The sequence below is a fragment of the Phascolarctos cinereus genome, unplaced genomic scaffold (genome assembly GCF_003287225.1).
Source record: "Phascolarctos cinereus isolate Bilbo 61053 unplaced genomic scaffold, phaCin_HiC Scaffold_3;HRSCAF=262, whole genome shotgun sequence".
NCBI classification, from domain to species: domain Eukaryota; kingdom Metazoa; phylum Chordata; class Mammalia; order Diprotodontia; family Phascolarctidae; genus Phascolarctos; species Phascolarctos cinereus.
The window spans coordinates 59,203,294-59,224,107 of record NW_027555736.1 but is presented as its reverse complement, the minus strand read 5'-3'; the positions used below and the strand labels follow the sequence as shown (position 1 = coordinate 59,224,107).

Here is a 20,814-nt window from a genome sequence, read left to right as displayed (position 1 = left end):
GATCACCTCCTTGGGCAATACTGATTGTGCTAGTTTGGGGACAGCCCCCTGCTCAGGGGAATTCTCTTTGTCAAACATAACCCCACCATAAGAAGAAAAAACATGGCGGAAGAAGCAACCTGAGTCTCTTAGTGTTTACCTGTACAGCCACGTGTCCAAACGAGCTCAGGTGGATGTAGAAGATAGAGAGCTGGTCTCAGACACACATGCTAGTTGTGTGACCCTGGGTAAGTCACTTAACTTATCAATGTCCCAGGAAGTTCTAAGAATAGTCAGTATGTAGGTAAATGTTTAACAACCAACTTTCCGGGGGGGGGAAATGGCACTATTAAAATTTTTGCCATCACTTTCTTGTGCCTGGAAATCAACAAAGCAATAAATCATGCTCTGATTTGTAGCATTTGCTGAAAATTTAACAACTGGCTCAAAGGGCTACAAAAATGTGCATACCCTTTGATCCAGCAATAGCACTTCTAGGGCTATATCCCAAAGAGATCAAACAAATGGGAAAAGGACTCACATGTACAAAAATATTCAGAGCAGCTCTTTTTGTGGTGGCAAAGAATTGGAAATTGAGAGGATGCCCATCAACTGGGGAATGGCTGAGCAAGTTGTGGTATATGAATGCAATGGAACACTATGGTGCTATAAGAAAGGATGAACAGGCTGACTTCAGAAAAACCTGGGAAGACTTATATGGTCTGATGCTGAGTGAAGTGAGCAGAACCAAGAGGACTTTGTACACAGTAACAGCCACATTATGCAATGACTAAGATTGTTAAACTGAACCCTTCTCAGCATTATGAGGATCTAAGACATCTCCGGAAGCCTCAGGATGGAAAATGCTGTCCGCATCCAAAGAAAGAACTATGGAAGTCAAATCACTATCACTTATTTTTACCTTCAGTTGAGTTTTGTTTCATCTTTCTGATGGTTCTTCCTATTGGTTTTAATTTTTACTTACAACTTCACTAATGTGAAAATATGTTTAATGGGTATGTAAATATAAAGCCTATATCAGATTGTGTGCCGTCTTGGGGAGGGTGGGGGGAGAAAAATTTTCAACTCAAAAGCATATGGAAGTGATTGTTGATAAATCAAAATAAATTAATAAAATTAAAAAAGAAAAGAAAAGAAAATTTAACAACTGGCTTCCAAGGCTGGAATGAGCTGGCCCCAGAATACTGCTTTCTAAGACTAAAAGCTGCTGAGTACTGGCTGACCTGCACTGGTCCAGGCAGTTTCCTCACTGGAAGTACCTTACACCAATGACATTTGAAATTATAGGTCTGAATCCCCTCGTCCCCCAAAAAGGGTCACTAACACTCTGAGACAACCTTCCATTATTCTCACAGATGAAGGCTTCAAGAGTCCCATGTACTTTCTTCCCCCATTTGTGGAAGGCCTCTTACATGCCCTTCTCAGCCTGCATATACTCAGGGAGTCACTGATGATGGGCATGTACGTGCACAGCCTGTTCCAGGCTCCAAAGTCTGGATGGAGCTATCCCTGGCCTGGGTCAAGCTTGGACAGAAATCCCTCCCTGATGGAACTGAAGGGGATTCTCTTGCTCCCCTCTGACATCTGCTCCACTGGCTAGGTCCCCAGTGATCTGCCCTAGGTCCCTCATGCTTCTTCTTCAGTCTCTGTGGAGATCAAGGCCAGGTGGCTAGGGCTTGGGGCTGGCTATGAAATTAGCCCTCAGGCTCCTGTATATCTCTCACCTTTGCTTGGGGGGAGGGTCTCCTCACCCCTAATTCAGGCCATCTGCTCAAGAAAGGCTGGACCTATGCTGTTCATTACTACCTCTACTCCACCCCCTCCCCCATTCTTCAATGACTGGCTGTGGTCCTACCTTCTCCAAGAAGCCCACCTTACCCAGCCACCTCAGCCCTGCCTCCTCTGATTCCTGCACACTCACGACTGGCATCTCTCCAACGTGACTTTAATGATCTGTGGTTGGCTCATGTGTGTTATCTTGTCACCCCAGGTAGACTGTGAGCTGCTTAGGGCAAGGGACCACATCTGCTAAGTCTCCTGATTCCTGAACTTCCCCGTGTCTGGCACAGTACTGAGTACACAGCAGGGACTCAATAAAGACTTTCTCACTGGCCAAATGGGCTGAAGCTCAGGGGACTTGCCTGGATCTACTGTGGTTACTGAAGGGGTAAGTCCCTAAACCCTTAGCAAGCACTTCTCCAGACACGAAGGCCAAATGGGAGCCTTGTGCCGTGGCTTCTGTCCCTTCCCATCTCTCCCACGCCAATGAAGCCCCCGGCAGCCAGACTCACTCTTTGTGATGCAGTGCTCGGCAGGCAGGAGGCGTTTCTTGAGCAGGCCCTGAAGGACAGAGCGGACGGAGGGCCGGTGTACTAACTGCAACACGAACAGATGCGACTGTAGAGGAAAGGAAGGAGCAAGTCATTTCACTGGAGCCTCAGTTTCTCTTTTTGTAAAATGGGAACAATACTACTTGTACTATCTACCTCACAGGGTCATTACGTAGCGTGAGAGGCGATCACCATTGCTGCTGTTCGGATTAAGTCCCTGTAAATGCATTGCTGCCCATATCCACAGGCACTCCAGGGATTATGGGTTAATAATTTTGAATAGGAAGGGATGTGAGGGGTCATCTTATCCAATACCCACTTTTTATAGCTCAGGAAACTGAGGCTTAGAGAAATTAAGTGACTTACCTAGGGTCACGCAACAGGCAAGTGATAGGTGTAGGATTTGAACCTGTCTTCCTGCCTTCAGGTCTAGGACTATCTACTATTACACCACGTTATTTCTTGGGGACCAGGGTCTACATAGGAAGACTGAGGGTCACCTGCTAAATCAGGAACTCGTCTCAGTGTGGTGCCCACAGTACAAAGTTCCAGTGTCCAAGGGAAGAAAAGGGGTCAAGAGGTGCAAGAGCTAGAGAACCAACAGGGAGGGCTCACACTGAACTCAGAACCGGAAGACTCGGGTTCCAGTTCTGGTTCTTGTCATTTGCTACCTGTGAAACCTTATGGAAGCCTCAGCACTCCCCTCTGAAAAATGGGGATATTACATTGTGAGGGTCAAAAGAGAATCACAGAATCTCCACAATGGAAGGCTCTCAAAGACTCTCTGCTACAACCCTTCCAGAACAAGAATTCCCTCTCCCAAAGACCTGATAGGGGGGTAACCAGCCTCTGCTGGAAGACTTTCAATGAGGGAGAATCCAGTGCCTCCCATGTAAGCTCACTTCACTTTGGATTAGTTCTCCTAATTAGCAAAGTGTTTCCTTATTAACGAGCCCAGATTTGCCTAAAAACCCCTTGTTCTGTTTTCTGGGGCCATGCTATACGCTCAACACAGTGCCTGGCACATAGTAGGTGTTTAATGAATACTTGTTAGCGGATTGCTTGATTTGTCACTAGCCCTGGACTTTGGGATACAAAGTCACACAACACACAGTACATACCCTCATGGATCAATCAATCCATCAAGAAGTATTGATTAAGCACCTGCTATGCACTATACACCATGGATACAAATACAAAAGTGAAGGCCCTGAAGGAGCTTACATTCTTCTGTGTGGATACAACACGTTCATAGATAAGTAAATATAAGAGATATCAGCACAGATGTTGCTTCAGTTTCTTTTTTCAAAAAAGGGAAGAGAACAGTGTCTGCAACTGTGAACTTGATTTTGATTCCTGGCAAAATTCTAGAGCATACCATCTAAAGGAGGGTTAGTGAGTATTTAGAAAAGGAAGCATCAATCACGAAGGACCATCACAGCCTCATCAAGAACAGGTCATGCTAGACAAACTCTGCGTCCTTTTTTGACAGGGCTACTTGACTTGCAGATCAGGGAAAAAGGGAGTAGATATAGTTTACCTAGATTTCCATGAAATATCTGGCAAAGTTTCTCAGGTTTTTCTTGTGGGCAAAAATGGAAATTGTGGTCTAGGTGTTGGGAATGAAACAATTTCTATTCTCAATGAGATTACATGTTAACTGGGGAGTCAAATATGTATTTATATATATGTATATAACATGATATGATGTATAGCATAAATATAAGGTTAATAATACAAACATATAAAAAGTATTTAAATATAAAGTTATTGGGGATGGTTGTATGAGCCCAAAAGTATTCAGTAAATGAGCTAGCAAATAAATGAATGTAAGGCAATCAACTTAAAAACAATCTGTTCAAGTGATTGTCTGGTAACAAAAATGTTGGCAACATGTGAAAAGTTTGGAGGAAACTTAAGATCATCAAGCTTTAATGGCTCCCACTTTAAAGAGGTCAACAAATCGCATATAAATTCCAGTATTGTTTTTTTTTTTGACAGGTTGATCAGTTTTGCTATTTTTTTTGTTCCCTTTGTCTTTTTTGTTAAATGTTTTGTTATAAGGGACAACTCTCTGGGAAAGGGGCTGGTGATACAAGGGCGAATCTAGGTGATCTCAAAACAAAAGGTCAATAAAAATTATTTTTAAAAAGTTAAAAAATAAAGACAAAAAAAACCCAACAGCAGCATAATATAAAGGTCACTGGTCCTCCAGGGTCTGGGAGAAGATGCTACAGCCCATGTTGTCCTGGTGGAATCTTTGCAGAGTGGGGTTGGTGGCAGCAGGGAGCATGCCCTTTCTGTACTCACACAACAACACGCTGTAACTGTGATCTGGATGGTGTTTCTTCCTGGCTGGCAGACATGCTTGAGGTGCAGAGGTTTGTGAGAGGTCTTGTTGTCTCCGCGCTCGATGGTGAGAGGGGTGGCATTGACGCTGACCTGGACTGAGGCTGGCCAGTTGGTGTTCATTTGCCTGTCCTCATGATGATAGCACTTAAATTGCAGCTCCAGGTCAGACCTGCAGGGCAGCACAGCACAGTGGTGCTCAGAGCCTTTCCCCCCCACTTCACATAAGACTTCCTATGATCAACTTGGCCACGAAAGAGGGAGAAATAAAACTGAAATGATTTGCCTTCTCAGCCTGGCCACATTCCCCAATCCTGACCCAGGCTCTCACAACCCCAAAGACATCTTCCTTCATGTCCTCCCACAATCCTAATCACGTCTTCCCCAGCCCTATTAGGCTTCCCCAACTCAACTATAACCTCCTCTCACTCCAACCACATCCCCCTACAAATGCTGATGCTTTCCCTACTCTGATCATATCCAATTCCAAGGATACCCCCCTCTAATCCTGACCACATCCTCTGAACCCTAATCACTGATTTCACCCAACTTGGCCTGTGCTTTCCCTAGGGCTGACCACATCACTTGCTGATCCCGACCTTCCCAGCCCTAATGCAGACCACACCTGTCAACCCCAAACTCATGGTTCCCTCCTCCCAACACCACTGTGGACTCGGATTTGAAGGAAGGAAAGCAAAAGAACATTCCGGAGCAATATCCATTCTCTAATACTTTTAAGTTTCATCAACCCAGAGTCTCAAAAGTAATATAGAATAATAGAAGGACAGATGGCATCTTCTAACTCAGCTGGGGCTGGTGCCTTATATAACTGTTGTTGTTAATCAATGCTAACTATTATTATTGTCATTATTAATATGACTTTCATGAAGTACACCAGTCCTGGTTTCCTTTGGTGAGAGGGCACAAGTACAAATCAATGTAACAGAAATTCAGGTATGGCATTTCAGATAGATGGTGGGATTTAGAGTTAGGAAGACCTGGGTTCAAGTCCAGCCACGAGACTAACTTAGGCAAGCTATAACCTCTCTGAACCTCAGCTAGCTGATCTGTAAAATGGGAATATTATTACACCCGGGTTCTCATGAAGATGGCCAGGTTTGGGGTTAGAGGGCAAAGTGTCACAAAGCCATCTGCAGAAGTTGATTCCTGGGGTTTTAATGATCTTAGGAAGGAGAGGCGGTTACAGGTTGGGATAGTTATCTTTCCTTCCCTAACAGGGTGGGACACAGAAAGAGAGAAAGATTAAGTTTAAGGGTGTGTGTGTGTGTGTGTGTGTGTGTGTGTGTGTGTGTGTGTGTGTGTGTGTGTATGTACATGTATGTAGGCATATGTATAATATAATATGATATGATATGATATAATATTATAACTGGAGGGGAATAGTACTCAGGACAGAGCTGGTCCATTAGCTACAAGCCCCAACCACAGGAGGACCATTTATAAATTACCACTCAAAGTGCCATGGCCCCCAAATGTAGAGTTGGAGGGGGCCCTCAAAGGCCATCTAGTCCAACCCTTACATTTTCAGCAGTCATTCTGATTCCCAGCCCGCCATCCACTAGATATTGATGTGGAGGTGGGTGCCTTCAGGGGTCACCTATCCTCCTGGAGCTCAGGGATACTTAGGGATGTCAGGATGCTCGGCTGAGATATTAAATACCAGCCTTCCACTACGGTACAGCTCCATAAATCTCCTGGGTGGGTTTGCACAATCCCCAGCAGTTATTACTTATTAATAAGAACCAGCCAATAGCCTTCTAGACTGAGGGATGCTCAGCTGAGGGTACTCCAGAGATAATGAAATGCCAGTAGAGCAGTAATGACCTATCAAGGTAGGTGTTAATTACAGGCTATGATCTATCTGTGGATTGGCCCTTCTCCCTTCTGGCCCTGGATCCTTCCCAGACACATTCTACCTGGCTGTGGTCCTGCTACAACCTCTCCCCCAGCACTGACAGTAGCTGCCCTTGCCCAGCTGTTACGAGTTTACAAGCACTATAGTCTATGTGCTTATGTCATTTTCATGTGTGAGACATTTATTACATCAGATGAGGAGCTCCAGAAGGAGGTAACCCACACAGTTTCTGGTGGAAAGTGGGCTGGAAATCAGACATGACTGATGAAAATGAAGGAGTTGTCCTCAATGGCCTTGAAGGTCTTTCTCTCTCTCTCTCTCTCTCTCTCTCTCTCTCTTTTTAGGCAACTGGGGTTAATTGACTTGCCCATGGTCACACAGCTAGTAAGTGCCAAGTGTTTAGTCCGAGGCCAGACTTGAACTCAGGTCCTCCTGACTTCAGAGCCAATACTCTATCCACTGTGCCACCTAGCTGCCCCGGAAGGTCCCTTTCCAAATCAAGATCAATGACCTTAAGACGGCTGGGTTTAGGTGCTGTGGGAAAGGCACCAACTGGGTCTTGCCCATAAGACTAGAAATACCCTAAGGGTACAGACAATGCTTTCCCCTCATAAGAAGAGGTCTCTGATGGCAGGAATCATAGCTCCCTGACAGACCGGAGCTCCCCTAGGAGAGAGGTCCTTTCTCTGTTTTCTTGTCACTGAATCCAGGTCAAGGATTTCCCAAAACTAGTGGTGGTAGTGATAGTGGGGTTTCAGTAAATGATGATGACAGACTGACTATTTAACCTAACATGACCATCTCCAGCAGAAAGGCATTAGGACAGGTCATGGGGAACCACAGTGAATTGGGGGTGGAGGGTGGTCTAAGCATGGGAAGCACTGCCCAGTACAGTGGGAAAGAGACAATTGGAATTCCACTGGAAGATGTAGTAGATGCTCAGGTTCAAGATGTCTAAGTTTGGGAAACATATTGGATGAAGAGAAGTTTTGCCCCATCAGAATATTCAAAATCCTAAATATTTCCAAGTCATAATGTCCAGTGGCCAAAACAGAGCCATGTTGGCCTGCCTCTTCCACACTCATTTATTAGGGGAATGCTTGGCATTTCACTTCTGCTCCAATTTCTAGTGATGATTGGGCTTGGGGTCACAGAGGAGCCCTGGGGAAGAGCTGCCTCACTGCTGGGAATCCCCATTGCATGACCCACCTCCACATCAGTGTCTGGTGGACAGTGGGCCTTAGGTGAAAGACGTGGTTGCTGACAGCCAGGTTGTGCTCCAACCGGAACGGCTCCAACACCACTCCATCCCGCACGGGGAAGGTCAGCCGAAGCTCATCGTTGTGGTTGCCTGTGAATGGAGAGAGAGAAGCAGCTCAAACTTCTCATTATTCTCTCTGTGATTGAACAGCACCATGCCTATTTCCTCAGCATACTGCCAGACAGGGACAGTGGTTGACTCCTGAGTTTACCATACACAAACACCTGTGCGTGAAGTTAGCACACTTCTATAATACTAGGTGTACATGCAAAGACACAGATATATTGACACAGAAATGGGCACAGGAACGTACTTGTATGGCACACGCGCACATACCCACACCTGTATATGGGCACACACCTGCACATACATACGCATTCATATACACCCACACTTGTGCATTCACACACCTGCAAGCACATACACATATGCAGGAAAAGAATCAGGAAGAGCCCTTGGCTGCTTAAAATTCTTTTTCTCCCTCAGTTTAACAAATATTAATTCAGTTAATCCACACACATTATGGGTCTACTATGTTCCAGGTACTGTATTAGGCACCAGGGATATAAAGATCAATGGGAAACAACCCCCTCTAATGTAAGGAGCTCACCTTTTACTAGAGTTTGAAAGGCCAGTCTCAACTCAGGACTCTATTGTCCTTTAAGAAACAAGATGGCCTCATGCAAAGGTTACCTATTATCTCCGTCTCACAGTGAATCTGGCCTCCTCAAGGGTTGGGACTGTTTCTGTTTTCCCTTTGTATGTACAGGGCTTAACACGGGGCCTGTCTGGCACACAGTAAGCACTCATATGTTTACTGACGGTTGGACTGATTGTGTCTTTTCTCCTTAGCCAGACTGCAAGTCTGATCAGGGAGAGACTATGTCTTCAACTTCCCAGGTCCTCCTACTGTGCCTAGCACAGAGAAAGCAAGCATGCAATAAACACTTGCTGAAATAAACTGGTCCCAGGGCTCTGCCTTATTTCCTACTCAAATCAGCCATACGAAGACAGCAGGGGGCTGTCTGACTCCTCGTTGTTCTCTGGGAAAGGCCAAATCCTCCCCTGCACCCATGACGACTTATGCTTACGACCAAGCTCAAATTGAGATACGTTGACCCAAGCAGTGAAGCTTGGGTCACTGGAGTGTTTCCAGTTATTATGTGAACAGAGGCTGGGAGGGGAAGTTTTTTTAGAAAGGAGGGAGGCTATCCAACAATTTGGAAAAACTGGCACTACCTCCACCAACTCTGCAGAGTTCAACACATTCATTTCCTTTTACCCACTTTCCTATCTGGCTCCATCTTTGTTCTACCTGCCTAGAGAAAATTGTTGTTATTCGTTGTTTCAGTCATGACCAACTCTCTATGACCCTATTCTTTTTTTTTAATAGCAAAGATACTGGAGTGGTTTGCCATTTCCTTCTCCAGATCACTTTACAGATGAGGAAACTGAAGCAAGCAGAGTTGAGTGACTTGTTTAGGGTCACACAGTTAGTAAGTGTTTGATATTTGAACTCAGGTCTTCCAGAGTCCAGGCCCAGTGCTCTATGCACTGCACCACCCAGGTGCCCTACAGAGAGGATTCCAAAAATCCAAATGCCCCACTGTCCCCTCACATAACATTCACTCAGCTCAGAACCTGGGGCTGGTTTCTCTGAACCCAGGGATCTTGTAGCATAAGAGCAAATGGGATAGGCCAGATGAGAGTCAGAGGCAGCGGGCTGGACAGCAAAGAGGAGACCGCATCCCACACTGTTCTACTCACTTGGAGGTGGGGGCAAAGCGCTGATATTTGGCTTAATGTCAGGAGGGAATGGTGGTTTGACATCCTGGCTGGGAGACAGATATGGAGGGATACTGCTCCCGGGAGTCATGGGTGGGGTTGGGTTTCCTGGAACAGGTGAGTGAGGGTAATTTGCCACAGGTACTGGCCTGGAAGGCTGAAGAGAAACAGAAATCATTTGTGTATTATTCCAGAAGCAAGGAGACACAACCTTTCTCTTTCTCTTTCTTCCTAAAGTTCCTCCAGGAAAACTCCTCCCTCACTGGCCACATTCAGGGCAGCAGCCCAGAGAGGAACTGTTGGCTAGTTTCTGGAGATGGAAGCCAGCTCCTCCACACCACACTTGCCCCACCCCATAACTATGTCTTACATTTCTACACAGAAGTAGACTTTAAAAAGTTTCACTCCATCCCTATCCCTCCACTGAGGTTCTGTCCCACATAGTAAGTACCCCACCCCCGCCGCTCCATGAATAGCTCATATGCGGATATGTTTATCCAAATCAGCACTTACCCTATTAACATTTCCTTGGCTATAGTTGCTGTAGCTGCTTCCCGAGAAGGTGTTATTCTGTCCGTTAAACTGATCTGGCTGTTAAAGTAGAACACAGATTAGGAAGTGACTAAACATCTAAAACGGAATGTGCTGCTCAGCCCTCATTCCCCTCCAGTCCCCCCCAGACCAGACGCCCGCCTGTCCAGCACTAACTCTGGAAGGCGAAGAATGAGACAGAGAGCCCTTTGGATTTTCCAGAGCAGCTTCTTTGAATTTTATTATCCCCGTGTGAAAGATGAGGATCTTGGGGCTCGGAGGGGTTAAGTGATTTCTCAAGCTCACACAGCTAATCACTATCAGAGCCAGGACTGGAACTACGTCTCTGGTGACTTCAAGCCTTGAGGCCAAGGACGGGGTCTGGGTCATCTCTGTCTGAAGCTGTAGGCAGAGTTACGAAATCTATCGGGGCCAGAGTAGCATGGATCCTGGCATCCCTTCTGCCCCGTCAACAGCTGGGAACAGAATGGGCTCCGCTAAAGAATCTTCCTCCTCTAAGGCTTCCTCCACAGAGGCTTCAGTGGATGGATAATGCCAGAGAAGAAACATAAGAGAAATGGGGTGTCCAGAATGGGGGGCAATTGGTGCTTTTTTCCCTGAATGATCTTCTCCAAGTTCTTTCTGGTCACCCATTCTTCAAAACTCTTAGAAATGGCTTTTACTGCATTTTGTTTTTGAGAAAAGGGTAGGCAAGAAAAGATGGGTTACATCAACTGGGGAATGGCTAAACAAATGGTATATGAATGTAATGGAATACTATTGTGCTATAAGAAAGGATGAACAGGCTGACTTCAGAAAAACCTGGAAAGACTTGTATGGACTGATGCTGAGCAGAACCAGAAGAACATTGCACATAGTAACAGCCACTTTGTGTGATGACCAACGTTGATAGACTTAGCCCTTCTAAGCAATACAAGTATCTAAGACATCTCCAAAGATCTCATGATGGAAAATGCTGTCCACATCCAAAGAAACAATTACAGGGTTTGAATGCAGATCGAAGCGTACTATTTGCTATTTTTTTTCTGATGTATTGTTTTGTTTTCTCTTTCTTCTGGTTCCTCCTATTGGTTTTAATTCTTCCTTACAACATCACTAAAGTGAAAATATGTTTAAAAGGAAGTATATGTATAGCCTATATCATATAACCTATATATTGGGGAGGGAGGCAGGAAGGGAGGAGGAGAAAAATTTAAAAGTCAAAAGCATATGGAAGTGATTGTTGAAAACTAAAAATAAATTAATAAACAAAAAGGAAAAAAAAGAGAAAAGATGGGTTAAATGATTCTCTGCCTCAGCTCCTCGAAAATCAGCACATGGTATCCACAAAAAGCACACATCAAAGCCAGCCGGACAGCCCCAAATGAAAGAAAAGAGAAGCTGTCCAGGACACTTGAATGAGTCGATAACGTTGGGGCTCCTTAGGCACACTTCCAAAGAACCTTAGCCATGTCTGGGGAGGGCCAAGAGTCTGCTCAGGAGTTGGCATGACCAATCTGCCACACCTGTCTAGCTATAGGCAAGAATAAGAAACCTTGCTGATCTGAGCAGTACAGAAAATCCCCGGTCCCCAAGAGGATGTCAAGAGCCAGACTTACCTTGTAATACTGCCCCATGTTGACTGTCGGCGGTGGGTACTGCCCTGTGCTCTGCTGGCTTGGCATCCGCTGCCCAGGATAGTTGGGAGACGTGATAGGTCTTGGAGGGTTGGGGGTCGGGTACTGACCAGGTTGGGTTGGGAACTGGCTATTTGGTCCATATTGCTGGTTTCCATAGTTGGGCTGTATCCCAAATAAGATGGGGAAAAGAGGGAGAGAATGATTGTCAAAAGCCTAGTGGCATCTTATACAATGCTAAAGAAGACAGAATAATCACCTGCTGAATACTAGATATTCATTTCTACCTTCACACTTTGACCTATGCTAATTTCCTCCTCGGAGTGTCCTTTCCAATGAGAAAACCAATTCTGCTTCTTCCCGAAGACCCAGGTTCCCCTTGAAGCTTTCTCAGCCAATGTTTCCCTCCTCTGAACTCATATAGCACATCCCTGTCTGTACTGCTAGAGATCTCTAATTGTTTCACATATGTTAGTCTTTTCTTCCCCTCTAGATTACATTCCTTGAAAGCAAAGGCTATGATTTATCCTTTTATAATCCCTACTGTGAATAATAATAATAATAGCTAGCATTTCTAATATAGAGCTTTTATGGTTTTAAAAAGTGTTTTATGTATGTTGCCCAATCTGATACTTACAACAGCCCTGGGAAGTCAATGATACAATTATCCCCGTTTTATAGATGAGAAAACTTCTCTGAAAAGTGATCTGCCCCAATCATAGAACTCCAAGGCTAGCCCTCTGTCCACCATGTCACTTGGCATACAACTAGGTATGGGGAGGAGTTGCCAAGGGTTTTATAAAAGACTCATTTAATAACAGAAAATCCTATTCTCTTTTGCACAGAGCTACTTACATTGTTACAACTGACATGCACTAGTTACAGTGAAGACACAATGTCTCTCTGGTAGACAGTAATCTCCAGGGGGCGCAATTTACAAACCTTCTTCCCCCAAGAGCCTGATCCCAGGGCTGCTTAGCCCATGTGGTGCTGGGCACATGGTTATTACAGACACTCACTGATTTCCACGGAACTGAGTGAGTGGGATGGAGTTGTGGGCCCAGGTAAAGCCAATCCTTGGGCTATGTCCACAGCAGGGGAAGTGAGGGCCCCACTTTGCTTGGCCCTTCCCAGATGGGAAGCACTTTGAAAAATATTGAGGTTCTTTTGGATTGAACTTGGGGTTTCATTAATGTGGAGAACTCCTGATGAGGAACTTCCCTCCACCAAGGCAGAAGAGCTCTTGTTCTGTAATTTATAGTTTAAAAAAGTTGCTTGGAGGCTAGGGCAGGCGTGGGTGGGTGGTTTTTTTTGGGGGGGGTGAGACCACTGGGGTTAAGTGACTTGCCCAGGGTCACACAGCTAGGAAGTGTAAAGTGTCTGAGGCCAGATTTGAACTCCTGGCTCCAGGGCCAGTCTCTATCCACTTCACCACCTATCTGCCCCTAGTGGGTGGGTTTTAAGAGATTAAATGACTCACCCAGGGGGTAAAGAATAGGTGTAAAACCATAAAAGCTCTATATTAGAAATACCAGCTATCATCATCATTATTATTATTGTTATTAGACACAGTAGGGATTATAAATCGAGATTTGAATCCAGGCCCTCCCCAGTTCTTTGTCTACTATGCAATGCTGTCTCTCTTTAAATTTAAAATAATTAACTGACTTTTCATAAACAATGTTTTTTTAAAAATTCTTGATTTATTATTTATTTTTAATATCCTTTTTTTTTAAATTTTGAGTTCCAAATTCTCTTCCTCCCTCCCATCCCTTCCCCTACTGAGAAATATCACTGATCATACATATCATCAATAATGCTGAACCTCAATTTAACCAAACATAGAGTAAACCTGCTTACATGTCAAATAATTAAATAATTCCATAACTGAATAATTTCAACTCCAAACCTCCAAACTTTTCAGTCACTGCTTCTCTCTAAGGCTCCACCAGGATTCTTTGTTCTCTATATTCTCTTTTCCTCCTTTATGGCCACAGTTATTAACCAGTAATTGCTCATTATATTTTTATGTTATATTGTATATATTATTGTTTAAAATAATGAAGAATATCTCTTAATAATTAATGGGGCAGCTAGGTGGGTCAGTGGATAGAGAACTGGGACTGGAGTCAGAAAGATCTGAGTTCAAATCTGACCTCAGACACTAGCTATGTGACCCTGGGCAAATCATTTACCCCCTGTTTGCCTCAGCTCCTCATCTGTAACACAGGGACACCTTGTAGAAGGAAATGGCAAACCACTCCAGTATCTTTGCCAAGAAAACCCCACGGACAAATGCCTGTGGCATCGCGTTGAGTCAGACATAACTGAACAACCATCTAATTAATAATAATAATAATTAACCTCTCCTTCTGCCTCCACTGTTTTCTATTTACCTAGTTTCCTAATGCTCTTTCTGGCCTTCTTTCTGTCACAACCCTGCCAGCCTTCATTGCATCTGGCATTTTGTTCCCTGACCTCTCCTCACTGAACCGTTCCCCCATGGCTGGGTGTTCCATTTCTTTCCAGTCCACGGCAAATGCTGCTGCTCTGAAAAACTCTGGGCAGTGAGCCCTTGGCCTGTTTTGTTGTTGATGGCGCTTGCAGGTTATCTGCCCAATGAGGGAATTCTGGGTCAAAGGGTGGGATGGTTTCTTTAACTTTTCCTTCCTATGAGTAGTCAGATGAGTAGTCCTCCCTCCCATTTTTCCCCTATTCCTCTCCTCCCCTGCCTTAGCATTGAAGGATCTCCCTACACTCCTGCTTAAGAGTTAGCCCCATTTAAACCTTCTCCAGCCCACTTTCCCGCCATTGCATACTCACTCCATTCTTAAGCTCTTTATGTCTAATAAAGTCAAACCAGAACCCCCCCTCCCAAAAAAAACCCCAAAAAACCCCCCGACAGGATGGGGTCTGGAATCCATGTCGTGTGAAGGAAAGCTGAGATGTCTGCAGACTGGACAGACTGTGGAGATGGGGAGGGGTGCTACTCATGAGACTCAGCAAGTCTTTTTTGAGCTGTCTAGGTGGTGTGGTAGATAGAATGCTGGGCATGGAGGCAGGAAGACCGGAGTTTAAGACCTCCGATCCTTAATTAACTATATGACTGTCCAAGTCACTTGACTTCTATCTGCCTCAGTTCCCTCATCTGTGAAGTGGGGATAACAACAGCACTTACCTCCCAGGGTTGTTGTAAGGATCCAATTAGAAGCCTTAGCACAGTGTCTGGTACACAGTAGGTGTTATGTAAATGCTTATTCACTTCACCATGTAATTTAGAGATTAGATGTGTTGCGTATTGATCCAGAACTAGGTCTAATTAGTAGAAATTACGGGAAGGCTAATTTTGGCTCAATATAAGGAAGAACTTTCAAATAATTTGAGTTTTCCAGAGTACGTGATGAGCTCCCCATCACTGGAAACGTTCAAGCAAAGGAGTCAGAGATGCTACAGGGAGGATGCCTGAATGGCTTGGGGGGGTGGGTGGACTAGATGACCTCTAAGGTCCCAATCAACTCTATGTTTTACGATAACAAATTGCAAAAAAGAGGCCATTGTTCTGAAGCAGCATGAGTCTGGGATACCTAGGGAAGCAGAGAATGATCTGTCTATATCAAGCATTTAATAGCCATGAAGTGCTGCTTAATGAAGACAATGATTAATTTATTAAAAATAATCTGTCACCACCAGCCCCCCTGGCCTGGCAGCTGAAAACTGGTAAGTCATTCGGTGGCACCTCCTGAATTCACATCAGGCTAATCATGGCAGACACCGTTACTCAGCTATTGTCTTCTGTGGCCTTTCTTACAGCTGGCTTGTTCCTGAGGAGCTGGACAAGGAGACGTGTCTGGGCTCGAACAACAGTGGGCACAAAGAAGACAACAGGGGACAGGGGAGGGAAGAGATCCCACAAAGCTCTGGAGATGTAAGCGGATAGGCACAGAATCGGTGGCACTCAACAGAAAAGGCTATAGGAAGTAAATGCTTTCTCCTAGGGTGGCACGAGTCTCCGGAATCAGCAAAGGTGCTGATGGAAAATGTTAAGCACGTACTACGTGCCAGGAACTGTGCTAAGCTCTTAGGACAAAAAGGAAGGTAAAAAAGCTGACTGCATGCGCTCCCTCTTTCTGAGCCTGGGGAGTTCGAAACATCTTTACCTTCTTCTCCTGATGCCTCCTCTACTTTACCCACTTTGGGACGTGGGATTTCAGGGCCCACTAGAAGTCAAGAAGCCTTACACCCTCCCTGCAAAGTGGTTTCATGTTTGACTCTATTATCTGTCCATATTCTACATTAAGGTGAATCCGCAGGTACCTGTTTGTCACTAGAAGTTCATGGAGGGCAATCCTCTTTGGATAGATGCCAACATAGATTAATTTGTCCTAACAGCTGGCAATTGTCAAGTGTTGTAGGATTCGAAAAGTGCTTTTTGTATAGTATTTCAATCGATCCTCCTAACAATGGTGCTATTACTATTGTCACAATTTTACAGTTAAGGAAATTAAGGCTGGGAGAGTTAAGTGACTTGCTCAGAGTTGCACAGCTGGTAATGATTTGAACTCAGATCTTCTTGACTTCAAGACCAGCACTATCCACTTCACCATCTAGCTACCTGATTTGTGGCCAACTTGTTGTCTGATAACCACTTTTAGATAATAATGATTCCACTCAGCCTCTGAGTCACATCTCCCGAGGAACTACTGTCCTTTTTTCTGATATACCAAATTAACAATCTCTTACATTTGTATGGCAGTTTGTACTTTTCAAAGCCCATAAGATCATCTGACTTTTCTAATAGCAATGTAAATTAGGGAGGTGAAGTATTATTATTGCTATTTTACAGGTAGAGAAATTAAGATCAGAAAAAGTAAGCTAAGTGACTTAGCCAAGGTCTCATAGCTAGTGGGCCTCAGAGCCCAGTCTAGAATTCAGGTCTCCTGACTTTTACTCTTATTTCTGCCCATCTCTGGGGCCGTGAAAGCCACATGCCTGGCACAAGCACAATTCACCCTACCCATTCTGCATCCTCAGTGTGGTTCCCTCCCTCCTCCTGCTCCCAGATCACTCACTTCTCCTGGGTACGGTCTCTTTATGCTCTGGATGGGAAGAGACTGGGGTCGGGGACCTGGATAGGCCTGCTGCGGCATCCTCTGTCCATGTGTGCTGAAGGGGCTGATCCCAGGAGGCCGGGGCTGGTTCATGCCCATGGGGGGGCCACTCATATTGGTAGGCGTCATGCCGGCAGGCATATTGGTGGGATTCATGGTCCCACCCATGGAGGCAGGCCCTCGGGGCCCAGGCTGGTTCATGAACTGGCTGTTGTACGCCTGAGTCGGACCCATCTGGAAAGAGGAACAGACCTTCAACGGGAGAAGAAGAAGAAGAAGAAAAAAAGGATAAAATGTGACATGCATTGAAAGTGTGAGGGAGGGAGGGATGAAGGGGAAGGAAGCTGAGGGATGAGGGGTGGGAAATGGGGTGCGTTTTCCTGAGTTGCTGCTATCCCTTTCCCAGGTCTCTGAGGGCAGAGAAAGTCAGAGAGTCACCAAGGGTAAAGGGAGAACAGGCCTATCATGCTCTGGGCATCCCAGCCCCATCCTCTCCAAAGTCCCCAAAGAGGAATGGGAAGAGCTCCAGCAGTGGAGAGGGGGAAGAGCTGGTCACCTCCATGCACAGGCAGCATTCTCGGGGGCAGGCAAGCGGAGATGGTAGAGGGGGGGAACAGTGGAGTCCAGGGAGGGAAATGGGGTGTGAGTGACTGGGAGGGTACGTGGGTGATGTACATGAGAGGGTGGAGGCAGGCCACTGGCCCAGGCATGGACAGACAAGCCAGGAGCAGACTATGCTGGTGAGCATGAAGATGGGCTGTCCAGCTAAGGGACAGCTTGGGGCCCCCTTTCCTCAGGGCCAAAGCCAGGCCTGCTCTTGATCCTCAGTCAGTGGGAGAGCACAGAAAACCCACAAAGCTTGTTTCAGCCGCAACTCTGAACTCCCTTCCCCTTCCAAACCCTTCCCGAGTAGAGCCTGCCTGGAATGTGTCCCGTCCCTTTGAACACTCTATTTGTCCCTTCCCTAGTTCCCTCTTCTCACACCTTAAACCAGGGCCTAAAAACATTAAGGGAAGGAAAGCAGAGGCAAAGGCCTGCATCACTCAAGTCCCAGGATAACTGAGACAGGGCTAGAGCTCACAGGGAACAGGTGGGATGAGAAGGTGGCACCCCACCAAATATGCCATAACATGGTGAAGACAGAGAGCCAGTGATATACACAAACACAGCCCAAACACACATAACACACATGCAGACATATGCATTTGTTGCTCTAGTGAGTGCCCCTGGTCTCTACGCTGTGTTCTTAAGGACAAAAGGGAAGGCAGAGACCCTTACCGGTCCATACTGATTCATGTCCTTGTTCTGGGTCTCCTGGAGAGCTGCCACTGTGGCCGTGGCTGTGGCTGTGGCTGTAGCTGCCGCCGCCGCCACTGCAGCTGCTGCCGCCGCCGCCGCTGGCTGAGTGAAGTCTGCGGGTGGCCGGGTATGAGGAGGGATCCCCATGCCTGCAGGGGCATTGGGACCACCAGGGTAACTGCCAGGGAGAGAAGAAAGAAAGAGTTAAATACAGCTGGCGAAGGGGGAGAGATCTTGCTTGGAAACCAACCCAAGGGTGGTTGGGGTCAGAATTAGATTGAGGCAAGGCTGACTGAGACGTGGAGATGCTTGTTTAAATTGCCTGTGGTACAACACAGGGAAGGGAGCCCTTCTGGGGCAGACATAACGATACTTGGAGGGCTAGAAGCCAAAAGTCACAGACTTCGTTCTACCCAGATTCACAAATCCTAGAGGCAGTATGGTGCACTGGAATGAGCACTGGTGTTGTAGGCAAATGAGAAAGGTGAAAATGGTCAAACATCTAATTAGATGCACACTCTGTGCCAGGCGTTGTGCTAAGTGCTTTACGGATATTGCCTCCCTTGATTCCCACAACAACCTTGGAAGGTAGGTGCTTTATTATTATCCTCATTTTACAGTTAAGGAAACTGAGGCAAACAGAGATTAAGTGACTTGCCCACAGTCACACATCTTGGAAGTATCTGAGGCTGGCTTCAAACTCAGGTTTTCCTGCCTCTAGGTCTACTGCTCTCTCCATTGCATCATTTGGCTGCCTCTAGGATTTGACTCCTGGGTCTGATACTTAATACTTAACATCTCTGGGTCTCAGTTTCCCCATCAGTAAAAGAAGAGGGCTATACTAGATCACCTTTAAAGACCCTACCAGCTCTAAAACTATGAGCCCATGAGCCTATAAACTCCTTCCCTCTTATGCTTCTTGGAGCATACTTCCTGGAGAAAGAACTATGCTATGCATTTACTGAGTTATATTTAGCCTTTAAAAAAAAAGTTTTGGAGAGGTGATGTGGATAAAGCTGGGCCCAGAGCCAGGAAGATCTGGGTACAGATCTTACCTCTGACACTCACTGCCTTTGTGGCTATTGGCAAATATCACTTCTCTGACCTTCTAACAAGTATTTGAGAGTATAAACTATAAGATGGTTTTAATTTGTTTTGGTGAAGGCAGTCTTCACAATGGGAGTTCCTATAGCCACAAGACCAATGGACCTTGACATACTGATGTAGCCAACCAATATATTGCAGTTAAGTTTCAACACACAAGATTTAACCTGTGGTACAGTCACAACTAATGTCCTCGTAGGATTCTGATGCAAAGAACATGCGATTCAGAATTGGAATACCTGGGTTTGAATCCCAGATTTAACACTTCCTAGCTGTGTAGCCAAAGGAAATTCATTTAACTTCAGTTAATTTCCTGGTTTATAAAATAAGGATAGTAGTTGCTTATACTACGTATCTCACAGGGTTGTGGGAAAAGTGCATTGTAAATAATACGGGGCCATATACATGTGAGCTGCTGCTATCATATTAGACATTGTAAGTTTATAAGGGCAGGACATGTGTCCTAAGGTATTTTTTTAAAAGTCTGTTAATCGTCTGATAGAAAAGGAATCAAATACCAATATGGTGGGGTGGGCAGGGAGCTATACTTGGGATCAAAGAACTAGGGTTAGAAATGAAAGTTTTCCAGTAATACTCCCTTGTCCTCAAAAAAAAATATGGTAGACAGGGACCTTTGAGACCTGCCCTCCTGCTGCTAGGTCTTAAAGGGAACTGTAGGTCTTGGAGGGCGGAAAGTAAGAGGAAACAACAAAGCCCAGGCTTCCCCTTTCTCTTCCTCCCTTTGCTAAAGTACCCTCCAGGGGAGTACTGTAAATCACGGAAACTGTACAGGTTATAAGAAGGATTATCCACCTGGTATGTGAGTGTATATGTGTGTGAGTTGGGGGTGGGCAGGAGGAGGGCCAAGAAGTCAATCCTTGCTTTCACTAATCTGTAAATAAAACTCTAATATTTTTGAAAAACAATCATTATTGACCAAGAACTTCCTTGTTGACCTAAGGCAAGAATTGAGGTGTCAATTATGCTAATTACTGCCTGCTTGGGAAAGTCACCTAACTACTCCCCCCTCCATTCCTTCATAAGTAAATCAAAGGGATTGAATTAAATGTCCCTAACAATAAGCCTACAGCACATCCAGGCCATGAAATAGGTTGATTGGCTTTATAGGCTCAGAATAGTGAAGAAATCCGAGGTGGAGGGCAGGCTTCCAAAGGTCCACTTGTGGCATACCCACCAAAGGGGGCATGTGAGATGATGGCGTCACCTCCATAGTCTATCCAACTCACAGAATGAAAAGGTCTAAAAATATACACAGTAGGGGTGAGTTAGAAACTCCAGCTCCACCCCTTCTAAGAACTGTCACCACGGCCTAGAAGTGGAAGGTCTGCCACACCAAAGGAATGACTGATGAACTGGAGAAAAAACCAAACAAAACCCACATTTATGAAGCACCTACTATGTGCCACGCACTACTCTATGCTCTAGAGATAACAAATACAAAAGCCAAGACAGTCCCTGCTCCCAAGGAGCTTACATTCTAACAGGGAAAGTCACACATGTAGGGGAATGATGG

General features: G+C 45.4%; 1 protein-coding gene across 13 annotated transcripts in view; it reads right to left on the bottom strand.

Moving 5' to 3' along the window:
• Positions 1-20,814, bottom strand: part of ZMIZ1 (zinc finger MIZ-type containing 1) — a 449,347-nt gene that overhangs the window by 20,163 nt on the left and 408,370 nt on the right. For 12 of the 13 annotated variants that reach the window (XM_078150873.1, XM_078150871.1, XM_021005985.2 and 9 more), the window contains 8 exons: positions 18,156-18,354; positions 16,839-17,129; positions 11,752-11,934; positions 10,115-10,192; positions 9,584-9,758; positions 7,765-7,906; positions 4,641-4,851; positions 2,292-2,397 (listed from right to left, as the gene is read on the bottom strand). In XM_078150873.1, coding sequence (XP_078006999.1) covers positions 2,292-2,397; positions 4,641-4,851; positions 7,765-7,906; positions 9,584-9,758; positions 10,115-10,192; positions 11,752-11,934; positions 16,839-17,129; positions 18,156-18,354 — 1,385 coding nt within the window. The remainder of the gene's footprint in view (positions 1-2,291; positions 2,398-4,640; positions 4,852-7,764; positions 7,907-9,583; positions 9,759-10,114; positions 10,193-11,751; positions 11,935-16,838; positions 17,130-18,155; positions 18,355-20,814) is intronic. The other variant, XM_021005984.2, reaches the window with a different exon arrangement.